General features: G+C 37.1%; 1 protein-coding gene across 2 annotated transcripts; it reads left to right on the top strand.

Annotated features, from left to right (window-relative positions):
• Nucleotides 1-2,827: 2,827 nt before the first annotated feature.
• LOC104906215 (granule-bound starch synthase 2, chloroplastic/amyloplastic) lies at nucleotides 2,828-15,760 on the top strand. Of its 2 annotated transcripts, XM_010694943.4 has the most exons (9): nucleotides 2,828-3,630; nucleotides 7,902-8,529; nucleotides 10,220-10,284; nucleotides 11,207-11,284; nucleotides 11,386-11,496; nucleotides 12,114-12,158; nucleotides 13,304-13,477; nucleotides 14,401-15,374; nucleotides 15,564-15,760. In XM_010694943.4, the coding sequence occupies exons 1-8, from the start codon at nucleotides 3,283-3,285 to the stop codon at nucleotides 15,355-15,357; spliced, it is 2,406 nt and encodes an 801-aa protein (XP_010693245.2). In that variant the 5' UTR covers nucleotides 2,828-3,282; the 3' UTR covers nucleotides 15,358-15,374; nucleotides 15,564-15,760. The 2 variants fall into 2 exon arrangements, with proteins under 2 accessions (XP_010693245.2, XP_010693244.2); XM_010694942.4 differs by having other exon boundaries at nucleotides 2,829-3,630; nucleotides 14,401-15,760.
• Nucleotides 15,761-16,004: the final 244 nt, after the last annotated feature.

Here is a 16,004-nt window from a genome sequence, read left to right as displayed (position 1 = left end):
ATACACCTTTGAGTCTAGTGACTTCCCGTCTATGGTATTCGTAATAGGAATCTTTATCCCTTATTTGATTTATTTCTTTCCTCTTTTGGTGGGTCTTCTACGTCATTCTTAATGGGGTGAATGTCCTTTTTGCATCGAGGTTTTAAATAATCCTTTGTACCAATGTCAACACCTTTCTCTACTAGAGCGTGCAACATTTACCCTATCTTGGGTCTTATTCGGGAGAATTGGGAACCTTTTTTCTTCTATCATATCTTGAATAAGGTGCATGATCAACTTATCGCAATTGTTTGTTCTATGTCTGTTATCTCTATGGTACTTGCAATAGGAATTTTTGACCCAATGTGGCCCTTTTTGGTCTTCCTCGGGATCTGGAGTGGGTCCTATAGGATAAAGCAAGTTATTAAGATGAAGTTACTCAAATACTGTGTCATAACTCATTAAGGATGTGAACTCTCTCTTAAGCTTTCTTTTAGGCCTGGTAGGAGTTAGTGTAGGTCTAGAGCCTATCTCATTTGGAGCACATGTTTTTTTTGTTTTCATAGACATTTGAGTGTTGAGTGAATTATCCATAATTCTTTTGCCTCTTATGGAAAGAGGCGAGCTTTCGGAGATTGATTTGATGGAAGGATTTGATTATCAGTGAACTGCGTTGCATGATGTCATGCAACTCATTGATCCTTGTTAGTTAGATGGACTTCAAATATAGTTATAATTCCTAAGTGGATGAGATTTTTACATTAAGATGCATACTAAAAAAATCTTAGATGATGTACATGAAAAGATGAGAAGATAGACATGGAAAGATAGGATAGAGGATAAAGAATGAATTTTAGAAAAAGATAGGCAATAGAAGATGACATGAAGTTGTGAAAAAGATAGGAGATGACTTTTCAAATAAGATATAGGACAGCTTTCAAGAAAGATATGAGATAAGGATAAGGTATGAGATAAAATTTTGAAAAAAATGGAGAATTTTTCGAAAAAGATAGGGAATAGATTTTGAAAAGGTTAATAATAAATGACAATGTAAATATGGGTCGAAAACCGGCAAATAGACCATCGAAAATGAACCATGGGGAAGCGTGAAGCTTGCGTCACATGTAGGAAGATTGCGTGCCACACAAGCTTCTTGCGCTCAACGCAAGAATCTTGCATGTCACACAAGACACTTGTGCCACACTCAAGAAACTTGTGCCACACGCAAAACTCTTGCGTGCCACGCGAATGATTTTTGCGTGTTACATAAGCTTCTTGTGTTTGACGCATGATATTTGCGATGTATTTTTCTAGGTCGGTGGTTTATTGGTCGTTTTTTGATGCTTTCTAGCCTAATTCGAGGGGAATGCAAGGGGAAAGCATATTAAACATACCAAGCAAGCAATCGATGATCTCAAATAGGCAAGAATTAGTTTGTAGTATCAACCTAAAGTCAAGATCTATGTTTAAGTGTTATGGCCAATTTTAGGTTTAAGCTGAAAAGGGTCTATGGTAAAGAGATTGATCCCACGCTTCGTATCTTTGCATAAAAAGATGGTGACGTGTAGGACACACTCTAGTCTCTCGTTAAGAATAAGAGAGTAATGTCATGGTTGGGTAGGTTTACATATGATTAAGATCCAACATTATCGCTTAAGAAGATTTTTGGAGGAACAAAGCACAAATCGTTGGGGGGGGGGGTGGTCTCACACATAAAACATGCTCTAATGAGGCAAGGACGGGGACCTTATAGTGGCCTAGAGAAATAGTCATGCATATATGCAAAACTGTAACATTATTCAAAATAAAGGCATAAAAATAGTATGAATCTTATTTTTCGAGCTTCATTCACTCATTAAAATTTATTTAAATCCTCTTCAATAGAGTCGCCAAATTGTAGGCATGTTTTTATAAGCCTAGCGGTGTGAGCGCGTATTTGAGTAACTCATTGAAAGGTTTTATTGAAAAACATTTTCAAAGTCGCCAAATTTAAAGGAAGACTCATAAACCTTATTGGATATTGAAAATCTTAGGAATAATTTGAGACTTTTTCAATGAAGATGTCCCCGTCATAAATTCATCAGTGGTCATGAACCAAAAATCGATTTCGGAAGTGAGAGTTCAAACATGTTTAGGTGAATCGTAGAATAATTTTACATAAATGAATAAATTGTTTGATTATTTGTTTGCATAACTAGAACATAATTCGTAGTAAGTAGAGGCCACAATGGGTGAATTTGATTCATGATCATATATGTACAATCACTCCTTACTCAATCTTTGGTGCATTGATCAATTATGAAATCATGACGGAGAAATCTACATTAGATAAATCTCTAAGACGTCCCTTTGGTTTCTCAAATATCCAACTAGGTTTATGAGTCTTTCTTTAAATACTTGTTGACAAATTCTTTTTTGCGACGAATTTTAAAACTAAAATCTTTACAACGAGGTAGTTAAATATATATGCGCTTATTTCGCGTAGGCAACAAAAATATGCCTACACTGATGAATATGAGAAATAGACGCACCGGTGAATCAGAGCTGCCGTCAAAGAATTAGATTGCCTTTAGTGAAAAAGTAGCTAAGAGTGAAAGAGTACAAGAGATGGGAGGTTCAACTTTTATAACCCTTACTTTTTCCCCACATGTTGCAAAATATGGGGGTTTGGGGGATCCCTTTTCATTCATAACCCTATTTTCATTCGTTTTCCTTTCTCCTCTTTTAACCAAACGCCCCAATTGTCTTAAGTTTATATAGCTCTCGTAAAAAACAGAAAAAATATTATGAAATGCTGCAAATTACACACGTGGAGACGCCCCTTGTTTAAAATAATACCATCTTCGCCTCTACGAGTGTCCAATAGTAGAAGGCTAGAAGCTATTTGTTGATCGATCTCAGTTCGAAAATCATCTTTCTTCTTCCTCAATCACACACTATTTTATTTGCTTTTTAAATAAAAAAAATTCGTGCACCTTTCAGTTCTTGCTAAAGTTGAGCCTCATAAATCCCCAGGTTTTCCATGATCTTCAATTGCAGTGGGTCCTCATTTCTTAACAAACGTGTTTATGTTCAGCATTGAAGTTTCTCTCTCCTACATCCCTACTTTTCTTCTTCACCATTTCCAAGTTCACACAATTTTTCTCCTCAAATCTTCAAACATTGCCTTTTTTCATCTAATTCAGTACTAATCACAATTTCAACTATTGGGTTCACTTCAAATTTCATTCTCCTGAATTGGGTGGCTGGTTTTCTACTTCATAACCTGGATTTCTTCAGTCACGCATTTTGTCGAACACATAGATGGCGTCTCTAAATTCATTCCCTTTTACCATTGAGAAGAGATGTTTTCTCCATAATTCACATGGGTCTCAAACTCTGGGATGTCAAAGACGAAAGCCTTTAGATGGAGGCGGTTTCTTGAAATTTATGGACCATAATGATAATTATATTCATGGAATATCATCATTGTGCTGTGTGAAATCAGTGAGTGGGTGCAGAAGAAGAGATCTAAGGAGAATTAATCTTTTGAAGGCGATTTCGGATGATTCGGGTGAAGCTGAAGATAACAAAGAGACTGAAGATGCCATTCAGGCTACAATTGAGAAGAGCAATAAGGTTTTAGCTATGCAGAAAGAGCTACTTCAACAGGTAAACTGTTGGCATTTTTTTAGGGTTATGACTTATGTGTGTGAGCGGAAGCAAATATGTAGGGATTGAGAAAAATAAATAGAGACGAAAGTACGACAGGAAAGGAATGTAAATGGATGCACATAAGTAGGGTTTCAGCTGTGAATGATTCTTACCAATTTACTAAAACAATTTGTGGTTTAATTCACTTTATTTGCTATGCCATCCTAATAGAATGGTGAAATGTAAACTGTATCGTCGTCAAGTCTATCTTGCTGTGTCTTAGTGTCATGTATGTTTATGTATCTTGATGATGATGAATCTTTGAATATGAATTTGAATTGTATGAATTGGAAAACGGGACGTTGTGGGAAGAGATATTGTATCTGAAAGGAGTACGTAATAGTGAGGACTTTTACAGTTTTATTTTCGTGAAGGAACATGATACCTCCCAGACCTATGGTAATGGTCATCATTATCGTACCCTCATATGTTGCAACCAATGTACGCCTTATGGAATATTCTATTTCAGGTGCTTGGGAATGAAAATGGTTAAAGAGTATGGTGATTACCATGAGATGAGAAAGCCTATTTGGTAAATGGACTAATGCACATAGTTGGAAATGCAGAGAAAGATGGCATCAATGAGAAATTTTTAGTTTTTTTTTTTGGGTTCAAGGTTTTGGCTTATCTATTCCTGTGGAAATTCTTACCACTATCCTATGAAACCTCATTTAAAGAAAGAGCCCTGTATCTTGCTATGACCTTTTAGTTGTCAGATTGGTTTTGATGTTGCTCCCTCCTGCCCTCGGAAATTCATATTTCAACCTTCCAGGATTCCACCTTTTTTTTTTTTCTTGTTTCAAGTTTAACATGAAGAGTGAGCTCAGGTCCTGTCTTGAGAGAAAACCTGGAAAGTTGCAATCATTCTGCTATATTCCTTCATAGTTTTATTATTCACCATTTTCTATTGCTCCTACTTCTGGCTTTATTTGAGAACTGAAGTGTAGTTCTTGGAAGTTCTAATTTCTGAGAATTTGACTGAGTGAGAGAAACACGAGGGCTTTAGTTTCACCTTCAGTGTTTATTCCAAAATTTTAACGCTCACTTTGTGACGTCTAAACTTATCTTCTATTTGCTTCTTCCAGTCTCTTTGAAATTCTAAAGTCCACTTTGATGTGGGAGTGATTGAAAAGTGTATTAAAAAGCATGCCCGAGGCGCAAGACGAATGGGGTCATGCACTTTTTTTTTTGTGTGCAAGAGTAGGCGATTTCAGAGACGCGCACTTGAGGCACACAAAAGCGCACCGATTTGCAAAAAAGCGCACCTAGCCCCAATCAAGGAGCACCGAGGCGCACATTTCTTTTAGGGAAATTCTCTTTCGTATCCCCCAATTTTTTACTTTTCTCTTTGTTAGCTCTTTTTTATTCTTTCTCTCTTTGGTAGTCCCCAACTATTGTATATGTTATTTCCGTAGGCGTAGTTAGTGATTACCATTAAACATGTGTTAGTTGTGTAACCTAGGTTTGTTTGCTGACCCTTAATTTTTCGGCACAAGTTTCGAGCCAGTTTGAAGCGAGCGATTTTGACCTGCAAAACGACTTTCCTTAAAAAAATTGACGCCACCGAGCACCCTCTATGGGCACGAATTTTGACAAGCCGGTCAAAATGACCACCAATACGGTAATTTTTGTGAACACGACATTCAAGACAATCTCAAACTTGCGATATTGACCTTCAAAATGATTTTTTTTTTGGAAAAAAGGACACCATCGGGCGTCTATTAAGGGCTCGAATTTTCACAAGCCGGTCAAATGACTTCCAATATGGTAGTTTTTTGAATTTTTTTCGAGGGGATCTCAAACGAACTATTTGGACCTTCGAAACGATTTATTTAAAAAATGGACGCCATTTTATGGGCACAAATTTCAACAAGCCGACCAAAATGGTTATTTTTTTAACACGATTTTCAAGGCTATCACAAACGCGCAACTTTGATTGTTGAAACGTTGAAAAACGATTGCGACTTAACGTTTGTTTTTTTTTTTCAAAAAAGTCATTTTGATCAAAATGACATGTTTAAAATCGTTGCCAAAGTCGTACCCAAAATTTAAGGGTCAACAAAGTAACCTAGGTTACATAACTAACGAACATTTAAGAGTAATTACTAACTAAGCTGACGGATTAACATATACAATAATTGATGACTACCAAAGAGGAAAATAAAAATTAAAACTGCCAAATAGAAAAGTTAAAAGTTGGGGGTTACCAGCCTACCAAAGAGAATTAGATTTTTGAAATTTCCTTAGTTGCGCCTCACTTCAACGAGGCATACTGAGGTGCGCCTAAGGCACACCTAGGGGTATTAGGATCCCTATCGTCTCAATGTGGCCTTGAGCTTTTATTGGCGATCGAGCCTCACTTGGGCTTATATGGAGGTGGAAAATTGGCTTCAATATGGTGATTATTTGACTCAATTTAGCTTACGTCGATGAGTATTCTTATGTTACTGGCATGGTTTAGGTGGATATGTTTGGACTCTGTAGCTTTAGTTTATGATTTTGAGGCTCTAAAATTGATTGGGCAAGTTTTGTTGGTGAAAGAAAGGCTGTTTTGAAGTCTAAGCGTAACAAAATGCAGAGAAGTCTGCTGGTTGAAGCAGTAGCGGCCACTAGAGCAGATGCTCCACTACAGTCAGGAGCGGTTGGATGAAACACTTCAAAGAAGGAGAAAGCTACAGCTGTCTCGTGAAGATGCTCCGACTATAGGGGTGTGGTGTTTCTGATGCCTAATTCGAGCCCACATATGGGTTTTGGGTTTAGCTGCGATTTAGGGATGATTTTTGCTTTATGATTTAAGAATTGTAATTCTCAATCCTCAACTTCCATAATTGTAATCGAGGGCCTAGATTAGAAAGTACTTTAGGATGTATACGTATGCTTTGTTACCTCTCAAGTAGTACTTGTTGCTTAGCGTTGTACAAGAGCTGATATAAATATAAGAGCTTGATGCTTAGAGTTGAGATTTCTCCTCATATTGGGTATTTTCTAATCATTCCTTAGTGGAGAACCTTCAGCCATTTTCTCTTCTTCTCTTTAACTTTTACTTGGTGTGCTGATTATTGAGTTTAGTTCTTGAATAGAAGTTCTTAGCGATTAAATTTGGTTCAATCCACAACATCTGTTGCATTCGTCATGAACGGAAAAGCCAAAAATTATTGTCCTTTCGCTTCCCCATAATTTTCCTTCTAAGAGAAAGTGTGTTCTTAAATCATGTACCTAAATTTGTCAATATTGATAGTATGCTATGAGCCATGATGTTTGTGTTGATCTTCTGGCATGAGCTTTTCTTTGGCGTAGCTGCTTAACAATAGAGAAAGGTGGGGATGTGCCTAGGGTAATGGTAATTGCTACTGTACAATAGTGTAGACAACATGCAGGATAGGTACATAGTCTGCAGACAGACTGGGTAAACTGATGCTATGACACAGTCTCTCTGTCCAAGCATGTTAGGGTCTTCTTAGACCAATTATCTGCATATGTGGTTTGCCTGTTATGTTGTGGATACATGCCTGGGAATTCGGAGACTTAGGAGATTTGTATTTTATATTTTGAATTTATAAACATTATGTATGATAAAATTAAATTAAGAATAGAAACTCAGGTCACTGCAGTTGTTTATATGTGGGAAATATACAGAATTTTATGTCAAGATCGACGTATATCAAGTACAAGCTTTTTTCCAAGTTTTATAGTTGATCGCCAAATAGTCACTTCGTTCTATAAAAATTTAGCTTTGACTTTTGCACTATTTATGTACCCCACTATGACCATAATTTTATAAAACATGTCTCAAGTTTTATTTTCAAAACATAATTTTTTTTTGAATAATTATACTCATAAATAGTTGAAGATATAAAAAGTCAAAGTTGTAATTCTGGCCACAAGCATGAAAGTCAAAGTGCTATAATTTTTAAAGAACAGAAGAAGTATTTGTTATGATTATAGCCTAGAAGTCAACACCAAGGTCAGATATGCGTCATGAATACTTCAAGAGAAATGAAGAGCTGAAATTTGAATGTGTAGATTTATGAAATCATTCTATTGATCAATTTGGAGCATTAGATATTATTATTGGGTGGCCAAATTTGTGTTTGGTTATTTGTTTAACTGGTTTTGATGCTATGTATATGACAAAAACATTGAAAGAACTGGAATGTTCAGGGGCCTGGATGAACAGTTAACACTGGTTAGCATGTATGATAAGTATGATCTCTTTCTTCCATTTGCAGATTGCCGAAAGGAAGAAGCTAGTTTCATCTATTAAAAGTAGTATAGTCAACCGTGATGGCGAACCCTTCGCGAACGATAATGACAACTCGTCTCCAAAGGTTGATCTTGGCCCAAATCAGACACATGTCAATACTGAGCACAACAGTGGTGCTGTTTCTGCAAGGAACATTCATTCTGTTTCTAGCAAGGTTAGTAAAGAACAACTGCCTATCCCTGTAAATTCACGTGACGAGCGAAGAGAACAGGTAAAATCGTCATTGAAAACTATAAACTTAGATACCTCTATGCAAAAACAAGTCCCTACTGGGACACCAGAAAAGCCTCCCACTAAGTCTGATGGAAGCTCAAGTGATGGTAAAAGAGAAATCGCCGAAAGGTTGTCCCATGGAAGAACTGCCTATGGTGTGGATACGTCAAGGACAACTAAAGAAACCACTATGCTGCCAAATTTTTTGCCAAGGACTTACAAATCTTCTAGCATTAAGGATGAAAAGGTTAAGCAGTTGGAAGATGATGAGCTGGTGAATGACCCTGTTGGTGAAGATGCAAAGCCACCTCCTCTTGCCGGGGCAAATGTGATGAATGTCATCTTGGTCGCTGCAGAATGTGCACCCTGGTGTAAAACAGGTTTCATTTCCCTTAACTTAATCTAAGATTACTCTTACATTATGGCTCATTTGGCATACACTTGTAGAAGTATTACATGCCTACATGGAATCTAGTGTGTGAAGGCCCATGAAGCCACTACTAAGTTACCCTTTTCTTTAGCAACTTTCATTGCCATTTATACCTCCATCTTGGCTGTCATAAGTTGGTGATGCGGATCATTGAAGGCAAACTAATATTTGGTGCCTTGGTGGTGCAGATGCTTTACATGGACTTTAAAGGTGTACACTTTGTAAAGTTGCACAAAAAATATTATCATTTTCTTTCTTTATGACCATGTAAAAATTAACCCAAGGATGTTTACAAGCTGATAGCAAAAGTTACTCTTGTCAACTTCTCTTTGTATCTTTGATGGTCGTTAGCATGAGGTTTTAATATCACAAATCATTTTGTTGAATATTGTGGTTTGAGATGAGAAAGGATAGTCACAAACAGTTTTGTCTGCGTCATGGTATGCGGTGTATGAGAAACAGGTACAGGGAGTCGGGGACAAAATTTTCTTCATAGTATTGTAAACTAGCCCAAAAGTAACACCAATGCATCCATCCATACACACAAATACGCACATTTTGCATCGCAGTTCATGAAAAATTAGCAAATTAGGTCACACTGGTCACAATTGTCATCACTTTGCTTGTTTTTTATTCTATGCAATGCAAGTCCTAGTAATCCCTAGTCAACACTGAACATCAGTACATTACTACCTAACCGTGACTGCTTTCTACTGATGTACTCATACTGCCCTTTATTGTTTTTCACAATAGGGTCTGGCAAAAATACTAAGGCTAAAATGTAGTAGTTGGATTGTGGCATGTGATGATTGAAATATTATAAAGGAGAGGTGGGACACTTATCTTTCTTGGGGATAGGAAGAGAAAAAAAAAAAAAGCACCTCTTGACTTTTGTTCCATAAGGGTATTCTGGGTCCTGAGGAAGGTAACGTAAAAGGGAATGTGAAAATCATTTTGAGACATCCGTATTACGGAAGTGTGAACAAAATTAAGGAACAAAGTGTGAGTAATTGAGATGCTACTAGTGTCCTTCGCAACTGTCTTTGGTTGTCTTTGTGTTGCTAAGGCTTGCTTCCTGCCATAAATGGAAGGTGGAATCCCCCCCCCCCCCCAAACACTCGCATAAAAAAGAGAAAAGGACTGAGAAAACAGAAGTTTGTGTACTCACACACAGATATAAAAATGAATGAGTGAAGTTATGCCTGAATATAGTGAACTTATGTCCTCATCACAAGATATTCTTGTTTCAGAAACAAATCTATGGTTGATGTCAGACAATTATACCCAGTTTTACCGACTTTTTTTTTTTTGTTGCGTGTGTGGGTGTCTGTGTGTGTGTGTGTGCACGCACGCTATGAACTGCCATTGCTGATTTTGCATTGAGATGATTAAGGACTGAAAATGGAATTATATTGACAAAATAGAAATAACATAAACTATAGATAAATTTTTAAGCATTCAAGAGGCTTAAATCTCTCCCAATATTTAATCTTCTCTATTTGTAACATTTCTAATCTAATTAAATCCCTAACTTATCCTTTAAGCTACCCACATTTAACTTATAAAGCTAATTTACCCCTCCCCTTTATATCAGTTCATTGCACATTACTGCATAAAGTAATAGCATTGACTTCTCATAGGTGGGCTTGGAGATGTTGCTGGGTCCTTGCCAAAAGCTTTAGCTCGGCGTGGGCATCGAGTGATGGTGAGACACATGCTCTTTCTTCAGTTCTGAAAGAAATATTCGTATTTTCCGTAAGAAACAAGTTATCTTTTCTGTGCTAGAGTATAAGATTTTCTCCTACGTTCTGTCATAAAAGATTGAACTTTTTTCCTAAACTCAAGTCTTTGATCCTAAAAGTTCAATGATGTTGAGTCGTTGACTGTTGTATAATTCAGACTGAGTATTATTAGTTTTTTATAATTATTAAATCAGCTATGAGCTTATGACCTTTGGTACATTTTATTTATTTAGGGCCTGTTTGGTTTGATGGAAAACATGTTCCATGGAAAATACTTCACGTTGAAAAACACAAATGAATATTAGTTTTCCTTTGTTTGGTTTGATAAAATACTATTAAGCTGAAAAGGGGAAAAATGGAAAAGTTAGGAATGAGAGAGTGGTTTTGGAGGAAAATGTTAACAAAGGGATTGAAAACATTTTTCCACCTTAGTTTTCCTTTTTAGATCCATGTCCAACCAAACAATGGAAAATGGAGAAATTAATTTTCTTGGAATACTATTAAGCTAAAATGGGGAAATATGGAAAAGTTAGGAATGAGAGAGTGGTTTTGGAGGAAAATGTTAACAAAGGGATGAAACATTTTTCCACCTTAGTTTTACTTCTATAAATCTCTGTCCAACCAAACAACTGAAAATGTGGAAATGCATTTTCTTGGAAAACATGTCCTCCAATCAAACGGATCATTAGTGAGGTAAATCTTTTCATGTCTTAGCCTAGGATCTATGCCTCTATCAAGACTTGGGAAGTAAGAAGTTCATAAAGAAAGCGCTGCATTAATGGGAGTGAAAATTTTGTATAAAATGATAAAACCCATAAATCCCTCAGTACTCCTTTATTTTTTCATTAACCTTGCCTAAGTCTCCTTTTGGGATATATCTGCCAGGTGGTGACACCTCGATATGGAGACTACGCTGAAACTCAAGATACAGGTGTGAGGAAAAGATATCGGGTTGATGGCCAGGTATATCAAGAGTTAGATTTATGAATAAGTTTTCTGCCTTTGGAAACTGTATCTGTCGAATCTTAAGTTGTTTCAAGTAAATTCAATATGATTTTTTACAGGATGTAGAAGTATGTTACTTCCAAACATATATTGATGGTGTGGACTTCGTATTCATTGACGCCCCATTTTTTCGCCATCTTGGGAAGGATATATATGGAGGAAGTAGGCTGGTAATATGTTTTTTGCTGTTTCAGACAAATCATAAAAGCCTACTTTCAGGTGTCTGGCCTACTTTTTGATGGTTGTAAGAGATGTTCTTTATTGTAGCTCTTATGTAATTACTCATTTAGTCAATATTACTAACGTCATGCAGCTTCCATTCTAGTATATTGAATGTGCTGCTAATTTTTTGTGGAGGTTTCAAATATGAAACTTAATGTTGTCCATATAATATAGCCTTGCTTTCCAAATATATGAAGGAAAAATTAACATGAATAATTTTTAACTTACCCCCATCTTCTCAAACCCAACTTTTGATAATTCGGGAACAGTCACATAATTGTAAGTTTATCTTTGTTGATCTATCTAGGTTTATGGTATATAAAAAATATTTAACTGTTCAGATTGTTTGATAAGGTACTCCGAAACTTGGGAATTGGGTTATATCAAGATAATCAAAAGTTTGAGTCTATTTTGGGAGATGGGTTGAAGTTGGGATTATTTATGTTAATATACGGATACCTTATTTGAGTGCAAGTATATTCAACTACCTGCATTACTGCATTACTTTCTCAGTTTTTCATTCTTTTACAATATGCCTCACTACGTCCATATTACTTTTGTGTAGGACATTCTGAAACGTATGATTTTGTTCTGCAAGGCTGCTGTTGAGGTATAATTGAAGAGCCTAATCCTGTGCTTCTTTCTTTCTGCTCTTCCTGTTTTGCCTGCAATGAAGAATGCATATCTGCTGACTGAAGCTTATAATAGATAGTGTCTGTTGGAATGCAAGTAATATAACTAATTCTCTCTACTTTGCATTTAGTGTCCTGTTTTCAATTTTAGGATTTTCAAATGGGCTGTCCTAATTATCCATATTCTCTCTATGCAGTTTACACATAGATCCACTAAAACCTCTATTTATTGTCGTGCCATTAATTCTACGACTTATGGAACTTTACTGATCTCTTTGACAAACAACAAACTCTTGTAGTTACCTTTTGATGTTTGCTTCTGGATGAAGCACCCTGCTTGTATCAGTGTGTTGCAAATTCTAAAATATTAAATGGAATTCGGAGAAGTGCTGGACGAAGGGGGTGTATTGTGGATGGAACAATGCCACTTTATTTATGGACTAATTCATGTTAGGCACAGGCCCATTCTTATTAGCAGCCTTCCTAATGTTAGGATTTGGAAACCTTCTTGATGATTGGGCTTTTGTAGGTTTTATAATCATTTATGTTAATTTTATTAGAAAGAAAACTTTCCACTTTCTGTTCTGGCCAGTCTAAATATAAACTTCAGAGTTGACACTTTTGCAACTTATTTCTCTACCCAATTTCTCTTAATCCCAACACTCTCTCCTACTTTTTTTTTTGCCTCTCTCTACCCACTTAGACTATGTTTTCTTAACTTTTGAAATTAGTTGAAGTAGATTTAAGTCAATTCTAAAAAATAAGCTCAACAAAGTATTTGAAGTTCAACAAGAATAAGTTGAGAAAAACGTAGCCTTCGAAAAGCTAGTCTAAAACTTCGTGCCAACCGAAGATGTGAAGTTTATTGAGGAAGCCGGAGTAACAATATTTCCCAGTACTAGTCCAGTCCATATTTGAACTTGAAATGCACTATATGTGCTAAAAAGTATATTGCATTGATAGCTAACAGTAATGTCACACGTAACAACCTAAGATAGATACAAGTGAGGATCCTGCTGCTGGAGGGTCTTGAAGATGTATATAACCTCTTGTGTAACTGATGACCCCCAGCAATTGCATTTGATCAACAAAGTGCTGATGAGAAATGTTTTGATCCTTTTAGGTTCCTTGGCATGTCCCTTGTGGAGGCGTGTGCTACGGCGACGGAAATCTGGTCTTTATTGCAAATGATTGGCATACTGCACTGCTACCAGTGTATCTGAAGGCATATTATCGTGACCAGGGGTTGATGAAGTACACACGATCACTCCTTGTCATCCACAATATAGCACATCAGGTATATTGTGCTGTTGGGCTTTAATTACAACTTTTTTGAAGTAATTGATTGATCATTACATATGTGTAATCGCATAGTATCTGTTGCTAAATTCACTGTTGATAGCATGTCAGCATCTGTTAAATTCATTTTTTCGACCAAATTAGCCAACATTTTAGACTATCACTACGTATATACAGTGGGGTCTTTCCATATGATGGTACAGGCCAAGGATGTAGTGTAAGCTATTGCTGCATAATTCTCTCTTAATGAAGTGTCTTTGCGCATTCTGGGGATGCTTTTGTTAATCTTATATCTATCTAGAGCAAAAAAATTATTTCTTTTTTTTTTTTTTTTTTCTTTTTTCTGTGTTTGGGGAAAGGTGTTTGATCCCATTTCATAGAGGTGATTTGCAAGGTTATGAAATATGGACTTCACATATATTCTATCATGTCTAGTTTGACGAGGCTAAGTGAAACAGGTTTGTGTTCCAAGAATTGGCAATTGGGTGTATGGGCTTCAAAGTTGTTTATGAGGCATAACAAATAGCGTTATTGTTTGACTCTGACCAAGAGGAATAAGAGCTTCAACTTCTTGACTTGTCCATGATCCCAATAAAGCCTTTATTGTACCTTTTTTTGTTTCTTGTATATCAACTAGATGCAAGATACAGATCTAATTTTTGAATGAGCATGAATTTTTCTGTACTAACCTCTTTTCAAAAGTCTTCCACAAAGGGAGCAGTCTTCTTTTTTTTGTCGGCTTTGTGCTGTACGCCTGCAATACCTTCACCTGAGACATGCCAGTGTCTTCTGATTGTGCATCATGATGACCATGGTCTACTTAGGATTTGTGGTGAAGATTAAAGTTTCCATGCTAGGCCAGTAAGAAGCTGGTTTTGCATTTCTAGAATGCTGACTAACCAAGCAACTGATCACTGCCAGGGCCGTGGTCCTGTAGATGACTTCTCTTATGTGGATCTTCCGTCACACTACCTTGACTACTTCAAGTTGTTTGACCCAGTTGGTGGAGAGCATTTTAATATCTTTGCTGGCGGTCTCAGGGCTGCTGATCGTATTGTTACTGTTAGTCATGGATATGCCTGGGAGCTGAAAACGCAGGAGGGTGGTTGGGGTTTGCATGACATCATTAACGAGAGCGATTGGAAAATGAGAGGCATAGTGAATGGAATTGACGTGACAGAGTGGAACCCGCAATTGGATGTTCATCTACAATCTGACGGCTACACTAACTATTCCCTCAAGACACTTAAACCTGGCAAAGCACAGTGCAAGGCAGCTTTACAGAAGGAGCTTGGTTTGCCTATTCGAGAGGATGTTCCATTGATGGGTTTCATTGGGAGGCTAGATGATCAGAAAGGTGTTGATATCATAGCAGAGTCCATTCCATGGTTAATGGGCCTAGATGTGCAGCTTGTCATGTTGGGCACAGGGAGGCCCGATTTGGAACAGTTGCTTCGGCAGTTTGAGAGCCAATACCATGATAAAATAAGGGGATGGGTTGGTTTTTCAGTGAAGATGGCCCACCGGATCACAGCTGGAGCAGATATTTTACTCATGCCTTCAAGATTTGAGCCTTGTGGGCTTAACCAGTTATATGCGATGAACTATGGTACTATTCCAGTTGTTCATGCTGTTGGGGGGCTGAGAGATACTGTGCAACCTTTTGACCCATACAACAACACGGGCCTTGGCTGGACATTTGATCGGGCTGAAGCTCATCGCCTGATCCATGCCTTAGGAAACTGTTTATTGACATTCCGTCAGTATAAGGATAGTTGGGAAGCTCTCCAAACACGAGGGATGACGCAAGATCTTAGTTGGGACCATGCCGCCGGGATTTATGAGGAAGTTCTTGTTGCTGCCAAGTACCAGTGGTGAATTCTTCGATTGGTACTGTGAGTATACTTCTAGTTTGGTCCAGGTTCTCTGCCATCATTCCGGAGGCAAAGGCGAATCTTTCCGTATATCAAGGAGCTTGAATATGAATTTTTGAGTAAATATTTTCTGGTTAATATTTGAGCTCCTTGTCTGTCTCTGTTTGCCATTTTTTTTCTATTTAATCTTAAGGCACTGCAAAATTGTAGGTGGTAGCGGTAGACGCAAATAGCGGATGTATGGTCAGTAGCCAGTTGTAGAACTAACATCATATAGCAGAACATATAATCCAGTTGATTAGATCTACTGCTGGTCTTTGTTAGTTGCTTCGCTTCTTCTATGGATCAATTGTATATTTGTAATGATATCGGTATATGTTACAAGAGTCTATTTTTATTATTTTAAATTAGGAAAGCAAACTTAAAATTGACCCCTCAATCCGGAGGCCCTTATGAGCCATGAAGTCTGCTGCCTTATGAGCTTCCCGAAGGCTGCCACTCCGAGAACATGGTCAACTCCAAAACCTGCATAAATCACGATATTGTAAATCTCTCAAGGGATCTTCCATATAGACTTGATTGCATTAATACAAGCGAGATGATCTCCTTGAATAACAATATTCCTAATGTTGAAATGAATAATTTCCTTTA

The sequence above is a fragment of the Beta vulgaris genome, chromosome 2 (assembly GCF_026745355.1).
Source record: "Beta vulgaris subsp. vulgaris cultivar EL10 chromosome 2, EL10.2, whole genome shotgun sequence".
NCBI lineage: Eukaryota > Viridiplantae > Streptophyta > Magnoliopsida > Caryophyllales > Amaranthaceae > Beta > Beta vulgaris.
This window is presented reverse-complemented; position numbering and strand designations above follow the sequence as displayed.